Source organism: Coregonus clupeaformis, chromosome 25 (assembly GCF_020615455.1).
Source record: "Coregonus clupeaformis isolate EN_2021a chromosome 25, ASM2061545v1, whole genome shotgun sequence".
Lineage (NCBI taxonomy): Eukaryota > Metazoa > Chordata > Actinopteri > Salmoniformes > Salmonidae > Coregonus > Coregonus clupeaformis.
This window is the reverse complement of record NC_059216.1, coordinates 12,635,271-12,654,760: the sequence shown is the minus strand read 5'-3', so window position 1 is coordinate 12,654,760 and position 19,490 is coordinate 12,635,271. Positions and strand designations below refer to the sequence as shown.

The window sequence follows — 19,490 nt, the reverse complement described above, 5'->3', positions numbered from 1 at the left end:
TTATTGAATGAGAATCATTGACATTTCATATGAATTTCTTGTCAATGGCATTAACAGGTAAATGAACAGAGTAGGCCTAACATTTGTGCTTTTGTAAGATACATCATGTTATCTTCCATTTATAGTCTTCAAACGCATAGGAAAATATACAAATAGATTATAGCAATATCTAAACAGTACAAAATGGAACAAATAACATGAAATGTCAAATAAATGAGAGGATACAAAGGTACTGTGGTATCTTTTGTGGGGCTCTATTTTCTTATAACTGGATGTGATGACTAGTTTAGAAAGAATGCATTAATGATTAAACATAATAGGTTTGTACTGTACTGATATAAATTGTTTCACATAACAAGCTGTGATTCACGTGAGGAGCTGTTAGGGAGTAGGGGGAGATAAGAACTTGTGTCTCAAATGTCTCACATACACGAACACTGCCTTTTTGTTAAACCGCGCTCAAGGACCTGTACTGCAAAAAGGTGCTGACTCTACAGGTTATGATGATAACAACTTATGCCTGGCAACAGTGTGCAACGGTGGAACGATTGGCTGAGTAAGTCTAAACCACGCTCAGTCTCTACTCTGATTGGCCCAGCAGGGAGTGGGAACTATCTCTGTCAGAGTATTTGAAGAAGAACCTGTAACAATGGATCAGTTCTCTGTCTGCCCTGCGTGGTATTTCAGTGAGCCCGTATACGAACCATCATACTTATCATACATACATTTTAGCATATAATAAATTTAGCTTCGATTGAATATCTCTTGATTATGTTTTCTCTTATTCCAATACCAGATTTGAATTACGCTATTTCTAACACTTTCTTGAGCTCTCAAAAATGTCACACTATAAATGCTTTCATTGCATCCTTCTACAAAGTATTAGATGTGTATCTGTCTGTCTGCAGAGCCTAAGATTACAGAGTGTAATTTGAAAGGAGATCCGGCATGGTTCTCAGACAGACAGTATAAATCACTGCTAGGCAAATCCCTGCCTTATTTTAGCTCACTGGTCATCCCCAAAGCCAACACCTCCTTTGGCCGCCATTCCTTCCAGTTCTCTGCTGCCAATGACTGGAACGAACTGCAAAAATCTCTGAAGCTGGAGACTCTTATCTCCCTCACAAAATTTAAGCATCAGTTGTCAGAGCAGCTTACCAATCACTGCACCTGTACACAGCCATTCTGAAATTAGCCCACCCAACTACCTCATCCCCATATTGTTATTTATTTTGCTAATTTGCACCCCAGTATCTCTATTTGCACATAATCTTTTGCACATCTATCATTCCAGTGTTAATACGAAATTGTAACTATTTTGCACTATGGCCTATTTATTGCCTTACCTCCATAACTTACTAATAATAATAATAATATGCCATTTAGCAGATGCTTTTATCCAAAGCGACTTACAGTCATGCGTGCATAATCTTTTTTGTGTATGGGTGGTCCCGGGGATCGAACCCACTACCCTGGCGTTACAAGCGCCATGCTCTACCAGCTGAGCTACATTCGCGCACACTGTATATATATTTTCTGTTGTATTTTTGACTTATGTTTTGTTTACCCCATATGTAACTCTGTGTTGTTGTTTTTATCGCACTGCTTTGCTTTATCTTGGCCAGGTCGCAGTTGTAAATGATAACTTGCTCTCAACTGGTTTACCTGGTTAAATAAAGGTATCAAAAGCATATAAACTGGGATTATATCTCTGTGTCTTAACAGTTGGAGTTAATGTCTGTCATGACCTCTCCTCTCCTATCCCAATGTCTGTCTGTCTGTCTTAGCAGGGCTGCTCCTGGTACTGCCCCTCTGTTGCTGTGAAGAAGTCCTCCAGAACACTCCTCAGGTACTCAAAGGTTGGCCGGTTCTCTGGGCTCTCATTCCAGCACAGGTTCATGATGTTGTACAGACCTTCAGGGCAGTCCTCCGATCGGGGCATCCGGTAGCCTCGCTCCAGATTCTGGATCACCTCTGGGTTACTCATGCCTGACAGTGGGAGGAGACAAGACATGGGGATGCAGTCTGGCTGACCATATGGGCAATGTGTTGTATTTTGGTGAACTAAATGTTTGTGGAGAATATGTGATTTTTGAGGATTACAATATACAGGTGCTATTTGGAGAATGCTATTTGGAGAATGCTGTGGAGTATAATCAGTCAAATACCTGGATATGGGATACGGCCATACGTCACTATCTCTGTCAAGAGGATCCCAAAAGACCACACATCTGACTTGATGGAAAAGGTTCCATAGTTTATAGCTTCAGGTGCTGTCCATTTAATGGGGAATTTGGCACCTGAAAAGTGAAATGGGTTTACTTTATGCCTATGTTCATTTCAATAGCACCCAATGCATTCTACATGAACACTTGGTGGGGCTATAGTACAGAGAGACTTCATGGTATAGCAGAAAGCACTCAGAACATTAAAGCGCATCCATTTTTCTAGTTAAACTAAGGAAAGTCATTCTACCCTCTCTGGCTGTGTACTCGTTGTCCTCGATGAGTCTTGCGAGTCCAAAGTCAGCGATCTTACAGATGAGCTCATCAGACACCAGGATGTTTGCCGCTCGCAGGTCCCGATGGATGTAGTTCTTCTCTTCAATGTAGGCCATTCCCTCAGCCACCTGCAGGAGGCAGTACACCATAAGGAAGGATACATAATGTATGGCGTGTGTGTGTGTTACAGGAGGTTGGTGGCACCTTAATTGGGGAGAATGGGCTCGTGGTAATGACTGGAGTGGAATCAGTGGAATGGTATCAAAGACATCAAACACATGGTGTCCAGGTGTTTGATGCCATTCCATTTGCGCCGTTCAGGCCATTATTATGAGCCATTCTCCCCTCAACAGCCTCCACTGGACTGTGTGTGTATTTGTGTGTGTGCGCACGCGTATGTTTGTATGTATTAGAGACAGACAGGGCAGAGGGAGATTCCTGTGACAGTGAGGTTCCCACTTCCCCAGGTCAAACCTCTGTTCCTCACCTCAGTGCTCCACCCAGTTTTCACAGGCAGGTTATAAGTGTGGCTGATCTATTCATATTTGTCTTTACCCAAAATTAATTTAATAAAGGTAAAACCATAACATTTCCTGCGTGAGAAAGATTAGTAAGATTATGAAACATATGATGGTAAGAGTGTGCAAGTTTTTCTGTGGTAGCAATGAGTGTGTTCTCACCGCCCCCTTATACGTTCAGTATGTCTGTGCGTGTGTGTGTGTGTTTAGGCGGACATTGGTGCATATTTCAGACGTAAAAATCTCACAGATAGGCGTCATGGGTCCTGAGGCCCTTGGCAGAAAACCAAGAGGTGCGTGTGTCGTATGAACTGCACCTCATCATCACACCCAAAGATATCTCAGTTTTCACTCACTAGCTCTAGGGTTCATGTTGTTTCACTGTCCGTCACATCACACAAAAAACAGTATAAAACAAAGTCTTCATCTTGAAGAAGCCCCAACCCTAACATGGCAGTAACCCTAACCCTAGCCCTAACTATCTTAGATGTCCCTCTGCCCTCACTTTCAGCTGATGTGAAGATCTTCTGGCTCTAAACAGGCAGCCCTGCTCTCAACAGCACAATACACTAGACAGTTTCCACTGTTGGGCCAGAGTCATTTCTTACAGGACTCATTTGAATTCTAAATCCAATTCCATGACAATTGGGTTCTTACTCACTACGTGCTTTACAGCAACGTATGGTGCTGAATGCCATCAGTGTTCTAGCCATTGCTCAGGAACGTTGTCTTTTTCCTTCCATAGAGTAGGCGCTTCCTCTGCAACAGGCGGCTTTGAGAGTACTCTGAGCTTGGCTAGTTGACATCCCTGTAACCCCATTACATCTCCATGTGGCTCAATTTCCATTACTATAAATTATAGTTATATAATGTAACCATAACATTACGTTGGTGTAGCCCAATTAAATTAGATGTTGGTGTAAACAGATGTTCTCCCGTCTTTGGCCCAATATTTGGCCGTCAAACTACTCCTAAGTAAGTTGTCCTTCTATGAGAGGCTCAAACAGCAATACAATTGCTTTCTTCATCTTATGAAGTTCAAGAAAGGGGTGAGAAACACAGTTGTGGTGACACAGTTAGATTTGTGTCAAGGTGTCTAGACTTATGGTGTTATTGTTAGTAAACCTCACACAGGGGTCTCCATTGTTACAGTAAGATTAGTGTAAGCCTCAATAGCAAGAGCTGTTTTCTGTTGATCATACAGAGAGAATAGAAAGTGAAAGAGCGAATGGAGGGGAAAGAGTGAGAGAGAATTTGGGAGACAGTGTATAGAGAGCTATTGAGATTGAAGTAAAGAGCAGGGGACTTGCCTGAGAGGCCATATCTATGAGGGTGTTGATGGGTATACTGGATCCCTCAGACGTCTTGAGAAAATCTACCAGAGCCCCTGTAATAAAGCGACATCAAGTTATTAAAATGACAGATATTGGACTTTCTATAAACTAGGGTACCAGTGAAGATTTCCTACACTGGATAACTTGTTACAGCTATTGATAAGTCATTGATAATAATCTGCAATATTTTTTCATGACATTACCATAAGATATAAGGGGGATCATAGCTATATTCAATAAAATCTCGTTAGGTTTAACAGATAAATCATCAAGGTAATGAGTTCATGTTTTTTATATGTTTTTGTGCTTCGGATTGGACACCGAGTCTACTGTGCACAAATGTATAGGATAGACTATTGGGCAACACCCAACGCTATTCCTATTTATTGTTCTGGATATAATGACAACAAATTACATAGTCTAGTGGGCTTATTCATAATATGATCTGGTAATGAAATAACATGACAAATACATTTTATTTTTCATGTTAGACCTGCAATTTTAAACAATACAAGGGGCTTGAATTAGACTATTGAACATGAATTTGGAGCTCAGAAATTCAAGTACTGGAATAGGCCTTCCTTGAAAATCAGACATTTCCTTACGTTTTTGTGAGAGATGTGGCCACTTTCTTTAGTTTCCCGCCATTTCATTTGAAGGGTGTTGCACTACTCTGTTGCGGTAAAACCACGTGCGGTTATTATGAGGACGACACTTAATTTTGGCTTCAGCTTGGCTTTCCATACAAATCCTTCCATTAAAAAAATTACCTGGTTTTTGGTCACTGTCATTATAAAAACAGCTATGATGAGATTTAAATGGTGAGATTAATGCTACCGCTATTAATGGAATTATTATCTGTGCCTGTGTCGGCCCCATAGGCTACAGAAAATCAGCTATGCATCCAATCTATTTAGTCAGGCAATGTCCACATTATTCTCACATATTTTAGAATGTAATAATAATTTGAATATCAATGCATTGGCAAGACCTAAAAAAAAACCCATTGTTCTTAGTGGTAATGGCCTACTTGTTTATTTAATTTTTTTACACTTTTTGCATGCTTTTTGGGGGGAGGGAGGGGTCTATATTAAGCTCAATATGTACAATTATATAAATGATACAATTGTATAACATTGAGGTCCTTGAAAATTACAATTAAGTGCTTGAAAAAGTCCCTGAAAGTCCATGTATTTGACTTTCCAAATGTCTGTATGAACCCTGCTTAAAGGATGTATAGTCCTAGGCCTATGTTGTTGTATAGGTGGAGTTATGGGCCAATTTGCATATATTCACTTATATTCTTTTAAGTACACATGTGGAACTGCATGAAAATCGTTTTTTACATTTTTTTCAAACCATTTTGATATTTTTAGCCCAATGTCACACATTGGCCCCATTATTTATAGAAAGACCCATATGTTTTGAGCAGCATTACATTAGATCTCTTTTGTTTAATTGTAAACCAATGTCACCAGCACTTTATTTTAAAATTGAGGTGGAATTATTATAAGATACAAATACTGTTATCTCAAACTATGTTCAGTGAAATTCCTTGTGAGAAAGATCAATGACACTCAACACTGCCATTCAAACTACATTTAGATATGTCTCAGACATAGATTTTTAAATTAGAAAATTAACATTATCAGGTTCACCGTCAGTCAATGTGATGCATGACTTCTATTCGACAGGCCATGGCTCCTCCATCTCTACATTGTGTTTGATTAAAACAGAACAACACCGCAGGACCTCAGCCAGCCAAGGCTAGCAGCAGGAAATGCCTTAAGAAAAGAGGAATGACTGTTCCAGGAAAGAAAGGCAACAGGCTCCTGTGCTTTAGTCCAGAAGGACTCATTTGATGTAGGTGCGCCAAGGTCGCGGTATAAGCCAAGGTTGTTAAGGGTGCCACGCCTGTAATTTTCCAATTGTATTATCTTCAGTGATAAAAAATGAGGGAGAAATTGAGAGGATGGGAACATCAAGCCTTCCTTTTAGTGACAACAGAGGCAACAATTGTGTCTGTGCACACGTGAATCACAAACAAAGAGACAGCTTATAGAGGATTATACATAGGCCCCCCATCCACTGGCTCGGAGCACTTACATACTGAAGCTGTTGTTGCATCAGTGACAGTGTCTTTCAATGTTCTTTGTTATTGTCTCTCTCAATGTAAGGCCTTCAAAAAGGCAACAACAAACTTTGAGGGCAATGTGAAAACATGCAGGTGATATACTAACAGTAGTCAGAGGTTGTGACTGAGGCTACTGGAGGGAACATATTGGTATCAAAATATGTTGTTATTCTATTAAGTTACATTTTCAGTGTCAGTCAGTTTGTGTGCAGTGCAGTGCACCTGTAACCATGGTGACATTTTTGTTGGTCTGGCTTTGCTACCCTTTTACAGGCAGTCTCTCTTTGTTGTAGCTGAAAGGCCTCGTCTGACTGGGGGGCTGAAGGGGGGAGGGGTCTGTGTACTGACACTGGAATGGAGCCACGCGCCCATGGGGGTCGACACAGGTCCAATCACTGAACAATGAGACAGTGAATTACCACTCTCCTATTTGACATCACTCTTTTCCAGTCAGAACGGACTTCCCGTTGACATCAGAGGCCCCGGCCGGTCAGGGAAAAGAGAGTTAACATTCACGTTTGTTGGTTAAGGTAAGTGCCGCAGGCTCACCAAAATAGGCTGAAAATAGCCTCTTGTAAGATTATGTGGACAACCTTCTTCTATTTTACATTTACGTCATTTAGCAGACGCTCTTATCCAGAGCGACTTACAGGAGCAATTAGGGTTAAGTGCCTTGCTCAAGGGCACATCGACCAATTTTTCACCTAGTTGGCTCGGGGATTAGAAGCAGCAACCTTTCGGTTACTGGCACAACGCTCTTAACCACTAAGCTACCTGCCGCCCCGTATCTATCTATAATCAAATGTCGTTTGGATAATTTAGCATTGCCAGTATGCCTCTGAATAGAAAATGACTAATGAAACACACTCAGCTGGTAAACACCCCAGCAACTATTGTGTCACTCCCACTCTTATCAGCATGCAAACCAATAAAAGTTTAACATGTTTGATCATGAAAGCCGATTACTATATCCTGGCTGAAAACACACTGTCTGCTCTAGATGTTTCTCTAGAATCTTCCTTGATTCTGTCTTAGCAGTTCAGTTTTGGGGCGGCACTGAGAGAGTCATCGATGTAGACAGGCACAGACATAGGCTGGTTTCTGAGCAGCTCTCATGGAAAGAGTACACTAGAATAGAAGAACAGAACTGAATCGAATAGGATCAAGGTTATTGACTTATTGTATAGGGAGTTGGTCTTACCCTGAAAGACGAGCATTGACCATTAGCCTAATAACAATGTAATCCTAGACAGTGACACCCACCGTTCTCCATGAACTCTGTGATGATGTAGATGGGCTCCTGGGTTACCACGGCGAAGAGGCGCACCAGGCGAGGGTGCTGCAGCTCCTTCATCAGGTTGGCCTCGGCCAGGAAAGCAGCCATGGACATGGTGCCCACCTTCAGGTTCTTAATGGCCACCCGCCTGTGGTTGTTGTACAGACCTGCAGCATAGAGGAAGGCCATTGGTGAAACAGTAAATAAATATACAGTATGTAGTAATACTACTATCACACTACAGTGATATTCAGTAGTGTGTAGGCCTATGATAGAGTCACTTGAGGACATGCAAGTTCACTATCGGTCACTCTCAACTAGCTGAGTTACAGTTCAATTCGGAAGTTTACATACACTTAGGTTGGAGTCATTAAAACTCGTTTTTCAACCACTCCGCAAATTTCTTGTTAAGAAACTATAGTTTTGGCAAGTCGGTTAGGACATCTACTTTGTGGATGACACAAGTAATTTTTCCAACAATTGTTTACAGACAGATTATTTCACTTATAATTCACTGTATCACAATTCCAGTGGGTCAGAAGTTTACATACACTAAGTTGACTGTGCCTTTAAACAGCTTGGAAAATTCCAGAAAATGATGTCATGGCTTTAGAAGCTTCTGATAGGCTAATTGACATCATTTGAGTCAATTGGAGGTGTACCTGTGGATGTATTTCAAGGTCTACCTTCAAACTCAGCGCCTCTTTGCTTGACATCATGGGAAAATCAAAAGAAATCAGCCAAGACCTCAGAAAACAAATTGTAGACCTCCACAATTTCCAAACGCCTGAAGGTACCACGTTCATCTGTACAAACAATAGTATGCAAGTAATTGCTCCTGTAAGTCGCTCTGGATAAGAGCGTCTGCTAAATGACTAAAATGTAAATGTAAATGTATAAACACCATGGGACCACGCAGCCATCATACCGCTCAGGAAGGAGACGAGTTCTGTCTCCTAGAGATTAACGTACTTTGGTGCGAAAAGTGCAAATCAATCCCAGAACAACAGCAAAGGACCTTGTGAAGATCTTGGAGGAAACAGGTACAAAAGTATCTATATCCACAGTAAAACAAGTCCTATATCGACATAACCTGAAAGGCTGCTCAGCAAGGAAGAAGCCACTGCTCCAATACCGCCATAAAAAAGCCAGACTACGGTTTGCAACTGCACATGGGGACCAAGATCGTACTTTTTGGAGAAATGTCCTCTGGTCTGATGAAACAAAAATAGAACTGTTTGGCCATAATGACCATCATTATGTTTGGAGGAAAAAGGGGGTAGCTTGCATGCCGAAGAACACCATCCCAACCGTGAAGTACGGGGTGGCAGCATCATGCTGTGGGGGTGCTTTGCAGCAGGAGGGACTGGGGCACTTCACAAAATAGATTATTTGGATATATTGAAGCAACATCTCAAGACATCAGTCAGGAAGTTAAAGCTTGGTCGCAAATGGGTCATCCAAATGGACAATGACCCCAAGCATACTTCCAAAGTTGTAGCAAAATGTCTTAAGCACAACAAAGTCAAGGTATTGGAGTGGCTATCACAAAGCCCTGACCTCAATCCTATAGAAAATGTGTGGTCAGAACTGAAAAAGCGTGTGCGAGCAAGGAGGCCTACAAACCTGACTCAGTTACACCAGCTCTGTCAGGAGGAATGGGCCAAAATTCACCCAACTTATTGTGGGAAGCTTGTGGAAGGCTACCCGAAACGTTTGACCCAAGTTAAACAATTTAAAGGCAATGCTACCAAATACTAATTGAGTGTATGTAAACTTCTGACCCACTGGGAATGTGATGAAAGAAATAAAAGCTGAAATAAATCATTCTCTCTACTATTATTCTGACATTTCACATTCTTAAAATAAAGTGGTGATCCTAACTGACATAAGACAGGGAATTTTTACTAGGATTAAATGTCAGGAATTGTGAAACACAGAGTTTAAATGTACTAAGGTGTATGTAAACTTCTGACTTCAACTGTATATAGCCTATGCTGTAATGGTGAGAATTAACTTGGGTTGCTAAATTCAAGCATTATCTCTACCTTTTATCTAAAACAAACATGGTGATTCACTTTTTTTCCAATCTGACATGCATGGATAAACATTTCATGTGAAACAACCATCACCCCAATGATGTGGGTGTATTCAGTTGCTGCTGTTCAGATGAGGGAAGAAAAACAAATATGTTGCCAAGATCGCATGCAGGAGGAAGTTGTTAATACAAAGTTCCATGGCAGGCTATTTTGAGCTCTAATACAGGGGGTTGTTTTGAATGTCGCATTGTGTTCACACACATGAAGATGGACAATAGGGAAATCTCCCCCTCCAGCAGAAAACGAGTGTGGAGGGTTTAGAATACATTAAAAGTTATTCTCACCATCAAACATTGGAGTTTCTTGTGTAATGTTTGATTTTAGGGTCACAATGGGAGGCGATGGTAAATATTGTGATATAGACACACATATATGAACTAATATAGACATGTGAAGAGCTTCAGAGAGACTTAGTTGCAGACTCTGGTTTTTGACTACATCTTCAGCCTAGAGCGCTCACTGGCTCTTGCGTAATGCAACTGATGCCTGACATCAATCCCAAGAGACCTTATACCAGCTCAAACAAGTCCTGCAGTCATGGCAGTATTTAAGAAATTACACACAATGCAGAACTAAAACTAAAGCTACTCTGGCAGACACAGAGAGAGACAGGCACAACGCCAGCTTCAGCAACTGGTTGCTTTATATCTAGGGCATCTATGTAAACCAACACACTCATTTGTAATCTGAAAATGTCCACCATTGGGTTTGTATATAGCCTGAGCAGTGTTGGAAAAAGTACCCAATTGTCATACTTGAGTAAAAGTAAAGATACCTTAATAGAAAATGACAAAAGTAAACCAGTAAAATACTAGAGTAAAAGTCTAAAAGTATTTAGTTTAAAATATACTTAAGTATCAAAAGTAAATGTAATTGCTAAAATATACTTAAGTATCAAAAGTCAAAGTAAAAGTATAAATCATTTCAAATTCCTTATATTAAGCAAACCAAACGGCACCATTTTCTTGTTTTTTAAATTTACGGAAGGCCAGGGGTACACTCCAACATTCCGACATCATTTACAAATGAAGCATGCGTGTTTAGTGAGTCCGCCAGATCAGAGGCAGTAGGAATGACCAGGGATGTTCTGTTCATAAGTGCGTGAATTTGACTATTTTCCTGTCCTGCTAAGCATTCAAAATGTAACGAGTGCTTTTGGGTGTCAAGGAAAATGTATGGAGTAAAAAGTACATTATTTCCTTCAGGAATGTAGTGAAGTAAAAGTTGTCAAAAATATAAATAAATGACTTAAGTAGTACTTTAAAGTATTTTTACTTAAGTACTTTACACCACTGAGCCTGAACCACAGCTGTACAGAGTTGACATGGAGGGGCAAGTATTCACAGGCAAGTGACCCTCTGTTCACGCTCACCTATCCACACCAAACACTCATTCAACCATAACTCCCCAACACATTCCAGACCTCTTCTCACACACTCCAGTGCCTCTCTCACTCTCTCACACCCACACACACCAAACACACGCATACACTTGCATGCACACACACATACATACTCACCCATCCAGACTTCCCCAAACTGCCCGGCCCCGAGCCTGCGCTCCATCTTGAGGGACTCTCGGGGTATCTCCCATTCGTCCTGCCACCAGGGTTTCTGGGGCACACGGGACTGGCAGGGCTTCATCAACCGGGTGCATAGGCCATCCGCCTTACCTGCAGACACATACAACACAGGCAGGGTCAAAGGTCAAACAACGGCACCTTATACAGTTCACATTTTAAAACAGATAAGGCGTATGTGCACTATGGATGGTATGATAATGTTTTTTGGTACCAAATCTATATGTATTGTTTGGCTGATGTATTGTGTTCTGACTGGAGGCATCGCTCCAGGAGTTCAGACAGGATGTGAGTCATAGCACGTACGTGAGTGATGCTGGACTAGCTCTTTCAGGGAGTTGAAGGATATCTTTGCGGTGATGTAGAAACCACCAGTATCCAAGTTGCGGATTCGGTAGTGCTTGACCGTGTCTCCCGTGTTCGGATCAAATTCCCTGACAGACAAGGAGAAGGAGCCTTTGGTGGTCTCACTCTCTCTGACCATGAAGGAGCCCTGTGTGTTCCCCGGAGCTAGCAGGAGCCTCATGGCATCGTTTCTGGAGAGGTTCTTGAAAAACCATCTGAAACACAAGAAACAGGCGTAGAACTTCAAACAAAACCACATCCCTTTCCCTTACTTAGCGGGTGGTGACTGTTGAGTATGGGGAGATGGTGTTGAGGTTGAGTCAGACGCTGTTGAATGATGTATGCGTGTTCTTCATACATGACTTAAAGTGAAATTAAATACAGTTATTTGAGTTTCTGAATTGACTTACGTCTCCATCTCCATGGAGTTCAGGGGGGCCACAAAGTTGTATGGGATGAAGCCCTTCTGGCCTGTGATGAGCGACTCTGCCATGAACCACTCCGGGTCATCCCTAGACAACACACACAACAACAACACTTACATGCAGTATAGCTGTTCTAACTAACACACACTATCTCACTATATCCTACTTTCCAAGCCCTGGCAATGTGTCATGCTCCGTCAAACAACTACACACCTTTGCACAACTACACAAATATACCACATCCTCTAAAAAGTAAATGGCATCATCACACATCCTCCCCTATTCTTACTTATTGAGGATCTTCAACTTATCCCCCTTCTCAAATCCCAGGTCATCACTGTGGTTTGGTTCATAGCTGTATATGGCAACCGCCAGGCTATCTGCACAACACAAAACCAGCATGGGTTAGGAAAGCATAAACAGTAATGATCAGATTTGACCCACAAGAAGAAGGCACATATTTACCCACATATTAATGTATAAGAACGTACCTGGTAGAGGGGAAGAGGGAGGCGTGAGATGAGAGGGGTAGGGGATCAGTTGATCTGTGTACTGATGAGAGCAAAGCAGGTTAAGGTTCAGTAAAATAACCTAGGTTTCCACTTAAGAATTCAAAGGTTGTCATTCAGTGTACAAACAATATGGAAGTTGAAGTTGTTATTTGCATGAGAACAGTAAACAGAAAAATCTGGGGGGTTTACACTATCATGATGGGAAATTTGATTTATGGTAAAATCCAGATTCGTCATAACCAGATTAAGATTTAATTTAATTTAACAGGTTTAATGTAATGTTTACTTTGTGCCAACAAATTGGCCCACAACAACATGGCATTCACATGTGCTATTCTCCTGTATTTGTAATCTACAGTGCCTTCAGAAAGTATTCACACCGCTTGACTTTTTCCACGTTTTGTTGTGTTACAAAGTGGGATTAAAATTGATTTAATTGTCAGTTTTTTTGTCAACGATCTACACAAAATACTCTGTAATGTGAAAGTGGAAGAAAAATTTGAACATTTGTAAAGAATTAATGAAAAGTATAACAGTAATATATATTGATTAGATAAATATTCAACCCCCTGAGTCAATACATGTTAGAATCACCTTTGGCAGTGATTACAGCTGTAAGTCTTTCTGGGCATCTCTCTAAGACCTTTCCACACCTGGATTGTGCAACATTTGCCCATTATTCTTAAATAAATTCTTCATGGTCTGTCAAATTGGTTGTTCATCATTGCTAGACAACCATTTTCAGGTCTTGCCATAGATTTTCAAACAGATTTTTGTCAAAACTGTAACTCGGCCACTCAGGAATATTCACTGTCTTCTTGGTAAGCAACTCCAGTGTAGATTTGTCCTTGTGTTTTAGGTTATTTTCCTGCTGAACGGTGAATTAATCTCTCAGTGCCTGGAGGAAAGCATACTAAACCAGGTTTCCCTCAAGGATTTTGCCTGTGCTTATCCTGAAAAACTCCCCAGTACTTAACGATTACAAGCATACCTTTAACATGATGCAGCCACCACTATGCTTGAAAATATGGAGAGTGGTACTCAGTAATGTGTATTATTGGATTTGCCCCAAACATAACACTTTGTATTCAGGACAAAACGTGAATTGCTTTGCCACATTCTTTGCAGTATTACCAAAAAAATCTCAATTTTATCTATTTTTAATTTGGGCTGTAACACAACAAAATGTGGAAAAGGGCAAGGGGTGTGAATACATTCTGAAGGCACTGTACCAAGATATCTCCAGTAATTCAGAGGGAGGAAGGAAGTGAAATGAATTGCACACACAAAAGCCAACTTCCCCCCAAATTATGTACATTTCCAATTCCCAAGCACTGACATGCACAACACCCTTTCAGGTAGACCATGGTTGCATAAGTGATATTCATTGAAACCTCAATTAAATCCATATTGGAGATGTTTTTGTGTGAGACCATGTAAAAATATTACACCCTCTTCCTCACATTCCACTCCACTTCCCCAGCAACGTCCAGACGCTATGCCGCCGCCTACACACACTCACCAGTTTAGCCCACTGGGGGGGAATCGGGCAGTTGCAGTGGTCACACACTTCGTCTAGGTTCTCTATCCAGTCATCATCATAATCAGAACTATAGTTGCATCCCATTTTACCTGAAACATAGTCAAGAGTTTACGTTAGTTTACATCACTACATAATAGAAGAGATTGATTAACAAAGTATGATAACATTTTTCGAGTACTTGAGTTAAACAATATAGTTGCTTAGTGCCTCATACTTAGACTTGGTTCCCAAGAGACTTAGTGAACTAGATAGCTGTAGCTTATTATCTTAAAAGGTAAAGAGCTGTTCAACCTCAGATCCCTTGGAATTTCAAATAAATCAAATGAAGTGTACATAAACAAACTCTTTAATAAGCAGAACTTTTTGCCCAGAACATGTATTTTATGTTAACATTCATGTTACCATCTAATATCCCTTAAGTCCCCAGCCCTGGACAAACAACACAGGATGTCCTGATATGACTAAATCAGCAGAGTGAGAAAATAAAGTAACAATCTTGGCCAGACCAAAAAGTGAAATGGATCAGGAAGTATTAAACATACATCCTTGTTTCTGTGTAGCTTCACATCAATACACAACAACCAGAGTGTATCAGGATTTTAAAAAATCCCCCATCGCAAATTCAAATACTACAACACATTGGCATGTCTGCCTTCAGTAAACTGTATATAGGCCTTGTCCAATAGCAGTGTGATGAGGATCTGCATGGGACTGAGAACTGATCCATAGACTGTGTAGTTTGCTGGGATACGACAGACAATAATATACACTATATTGTATATACAAAAGTATGTTGACATCCCTTCAAATTAGTGAAGGGGTGTCAGTGACTTTCAACGTGGCACCGTTATAGGATGCATAAGTGCTGTTATTGTGAAGTGGAAACATCTAGGCGCAACAACGGCTCAGCCGAGAAGTGGTAGACCAGACAATCTCACAGAACAGGATCGCTGAAACGCGTAGTTCGTAAGAATAGTCGGTCCTCGGTGGCAACACTCACTACCGAGTTCCAAACTGCCTCTGGAAGCATTGTCAGCACAATAACTGTTAGTCGGGATCTTCATGAAATGGGTTTTCATGGCCTGCACAGAGCCCTGACCTCAACCCCATCGAACACCTTTGGGATGAATTGGAACGCTGACTGCGAGCCAGGCCTAATCCCCCAACATCAGTGCCCGACTTCACTAATGCTCTTGTGGCTGAATGGAAGCAAGTCCCCACAGCAATGTTCCAACATCTAGTGGAAAACCTTCCCAGAAGAGTGGAGGCTGTTATAGCAGCAAAGGGGGGACCAACTCCATATTAATGCTCATGATTTTGGAATGACATGTTCGACAAGCAGGTGTCCACATACTTTTGGTCATGTAGTGTAATTCAATGAGACCTTTTTTGTTGAGACGCCAAATTACAAAAATTAAAAGCCTACATTTCATGTTATAATTATTTTACTTAATTTCATAATTAATCATAATTCGGATTATTTGATAGAAAATGAGATTATATGTAAAATCATACTAATCCAGTGTTAAACCATGCATGGATGGAACTCTCTACCCCTCAGCAATACAGTATGCTCAGTATGCTTGCTCTACCCTCCTATCCCATTGGTTGGCTCATGTAACAGGGTCAATGGGCTAGTTGGAGTCGCCGCCTGTCCCAAGGGCACAAATCCGTGTGAAAATCTGACGGGCCGGGAAAAGCCTAACCCCAGTAGCGATAGTCCGCCCCTGCACTGGGACGCTCGGGGACAGGATGGAGGGGGACATCTCTTCTGCTTCTGTCTGGCAGTCTCTTACAGAAAGTAATCTAAACAAAGTCAAAATGTTCCATTGAGGGGATTCCCCTCTTGCTTTAATCTTTTAATAATATTCAGCTGCTGATGGGCTGCCCTCCTTTCAAGGGCCAGGGCCAGATTGTTTGGGTGATTCACAGTGCGCTGGCTTTGGTTGGTTGGCTTTATTATCATTATGTTGTGCTGCATTTGTCGAGGCATTGTTTTTTATTCTGTCTGTTTCACCTCAGCTCTCTGCGATACTGTGTGGTGTGATGAAGGTCATACTGGAGGGTGGACAAGGGTCACACAGAGGTGGATACTGGACACACTGCTCTTTAGGCTACCTAGTGGAAATGACTAACCTGCATTGCTCTTCACAGAGCTGTATTCATGAATTACATCTACAAGTCCTTCCATAAGTACATCAACTGATCTGTCAGACTGCTATGAAAATAGTAGCCCTCCTATTGAGTGCTGTTGCTTTCATGAAATCATCAAAATTTTTCCTATGCATGTTAGATACTCTATAGCTGTAATGATGTGCTATAAAGATGGATACTAAATCACAAAGTCCTTCTTGGTCACCACATCCCTCCCTGGCAAACAAAAACCCTAAACAATTGTGTGTCAACTTGTAATAAAAGCATAATAACCACAAGAATTGCATTCACCAAACTAGATGTTTTAACTTAAATTACCTGTTTTCCCCTTTTGTTTTGTATGGCCTTTTAAGCCAAGCCAAATTGTGTTTTTTCAGTACATTTAACATCTTCTTAAAATTGAATATAGCCTAAACATGTCTGACTCTGCTCAATTACTGTAGAAGACAATTGTATACATTGTTGTACAATCATCCTGATTAAAATTACGCATTCAAAGGGAGAACACACCAATATAGATAGGTGCATTATATACCACGTCAGGTTGAAGACGTACCTCATGAAACTTGCCCAATGTGCTCTTCAACAGGGTGTCAGCGATTTCACTGGTCTACAGCCAGAGCAGCTTTATCCATGATTTAGATATCTAGTCTTCATCAACTATTAATCCTATCAAAAACAGCAACTAAAAATATGACGCTACTTTTGGAGAGAACATAAGAATCTATAGGATGTTGAGTGAGGTTTTCAGGCAGGGAGTTTTGTATGTGAAGATCTCATCACTCACTCATGCAGTGCCATCCAAACGCACACTCGCACCCCACACACACACACACACACGCAGACACACACAGACACACACACACAGACAGAAACACACATACACACACACGCACACACACCTCAGTGGAGAGATAACAGCCCAAAGGGCTTCCTGTCGTTGAAAGGTTGATGGTTGCTCTGCACTATCTCTGACAGGTGCTACCCATGCAGCTGTGTGTTACACAGGGAATATTGGGCTCCTCTGTAAATGGGTCAAGACAGTACCTCTCTCCTAGTGTGTGATTACTTGTGAATGTTCTATAATAGTTATGACTGAAAACACGATGTATAAAGTACTATCTATCTAGATGTAATGTATATCAAACTTTACTTTATTCTTGCTATGTAACTACTGTAAAAAAATAATAAAAAAAAGTGGCATGTATGTAAAATGTGTGTAGAATTGACATGTAACAACAAAAGAAAAAGCTGTAAAAACATTGGGTAGGATCTTGGTAAAGGAGAGTCTCAAGCAGTCTATAGACTCCATTTTGATTCAGATCTTCTGTGTATCGCAATGAGACCGTTATTATGGGAAAATCTGTGTCATCAACATTTAGTTGTAATTACCAAATGAGTCATTGTTCCCCAGTTCATCTCTCTGGTCTCACTTCTGTGTCTCTGTCAGGGAACGTTGTCAACGCTGCGGACCACGTAGTGGCAGGCTGCAGCTTTAGACTCTAGAGCATGTACAGAAGTCAGCCCAAACATGTACAGGAAGTGCACTGAAATATGTGCAACTGTGACTGCCACAGGTGATTCTCACATACCAAACCACTCAATTCAAGACATTTCCCATTAATAAGAAGCATGAGTGTGTCTCAGAAATTGTATTCTGTATCCAGGAAACAATGTTTTATAGTTTTACATTGTAGAAGGCACAGTGATGCTGAAACGTTGGTGTTTTACCCAATAAATTACTGGGAGTTTATACATAGAGTGTGCGACTCTCTTTATTTATTTTTATAGCTTACAGTTTATTCACTGTTAGTCAGCACCTCTACACAATATAGTTTTCTCTGGGTGTGTGCCAGTTCAGGCTTTTTAATTTACTTTGAAGTTCTAACATGACAATATGGTCTCTCCTTTGTTTGCGGTTTAACAAAAAGAGAGACAGACTTGTGGTCATATAGACACATCTTGTATGTTTTCAGAAGAGGAGAAGTTAAGAGTAGGAGTTTTCAGAAGAGAAGTATGTTATATCTAGCCTAGCTGTAGAAGAACGCACATCTGCACAGTTTCACATTGTACATCACTCTGTCCTTTAATGACATGTGCCACTCATTCTGACAACCCATTCATCTGTAAAGCAGCACACTGTCAGCACGTCGTACCATACATAACATTTCTCCCCCCTTTCCAAAATCAGGGACTGGGACCATATATAAAAATGTCCATAGTGCAAGAACCTAGAGTGATACCTGTAAGAAATAAACATTAACCCTTAAACGGAAGGACTCTCCAAACTAGCCAGTTCAGTCCATTAACCTGGAGGTTGACTAAGACACCTAACGGAGCCTAAGAATCAAAAGAGGTTAAGTAGTCCCCCAGATGAGCAGGGCGAGTTCGTGCCCGCATAGGCCTTTGTTCAACCGCCACCGCTTGTGGCTCTGGCCCTTGGGGAACCCACAGAGGCTGGGGCTCAGGTGGTAGTGGTGGAGGAGGTCCATCAGGTGGCGTCTCTGGCCTGTATGTTTGTTTTGTGGTCATTCGTATTCCTTGAGGGGCAGGGACTTTCCTGAGGCGGCTGGCGTGCCAGCGTGATCCATTGCTCATCATGAAGGTGGCAGGCCTCAGTTGTCGACTGACCTGCAAGGGGTCCGACCAGAATGAGGCATTTTGTTGCACCGCTGAGGCCGTCGGGCTCGGACCCAGTCTGACACTTGGATGATTGACTTCTTCACCCTGTATGCCTTGTCGAAACGCTGTTTCATTGCTCTTTGGTGCCTGGTCACTGCCTGCTTTTCTTGGTTGCGCCTAGTCGCCGGTTCTGCTACTCTCTGTGTTCTGACTCTGTCCAGTGGCAGTTCCATCTCACAACCTAGCATGAGAGATGCCGGGGAGACCTGTGTTGTTGTGTGTTTGCTTGCTCTGTAGTGCATTAGCATTTGATTTAAAGCAGTTTGGAACGTGCACCCCTGGACCAGGTGCGCTCTGATGCCGTTCTTCAGCGTTTGGTTGAAGCGTTCCACCCCTCCGTTAGCTTGTGGGTTGTAGTAGGCCGTGCGGATGTGTTTGATTCCCTTGT

General features: G+C 41.5%; 1 protein-coding gene across 1 annotated transcript; it reads right to left on the bottom strand.

Annotated features, from left to right (window-relative positions):
- Positions 1-1,608: 1,608 nt before the first annotated feature.
- Positions 1,609-17,207, bottom strand: lck (LCK proto-oncogene, Src family tyrosine kinase). Its single transcript, XM_041846944.2, has 12 exons — positions 16,977-17,207; positions 14,246-14,355; positions 12,703-12,763; positions 12,501-12,591; positions 12,197-12,298; positions 11,748-12,001; positions 11,382-11,534; positions 7,751-7,930; positions 4,330-4,406; positions 2,476-2,629; positions 2,169-2,300; positions 1,609-1,989 (listed from the first exon to the last, which is right to left on the bottom strand). The coding sequence occupies exons 2-12, from the start codon at positions 14,348-14,350 to the stop codon at positions 1,784-1,786; spliced, it is 1,515 nt and encodes a 504-aa protein (XP_041702878.1). The 5' UTR covers positions 14,351-14,355; positions 16,977-17,207; the 3' UTR covers positions 1,609-1,783.
- Positions 17,208-19,490: the final 2,283 nt, after the last annotated feature.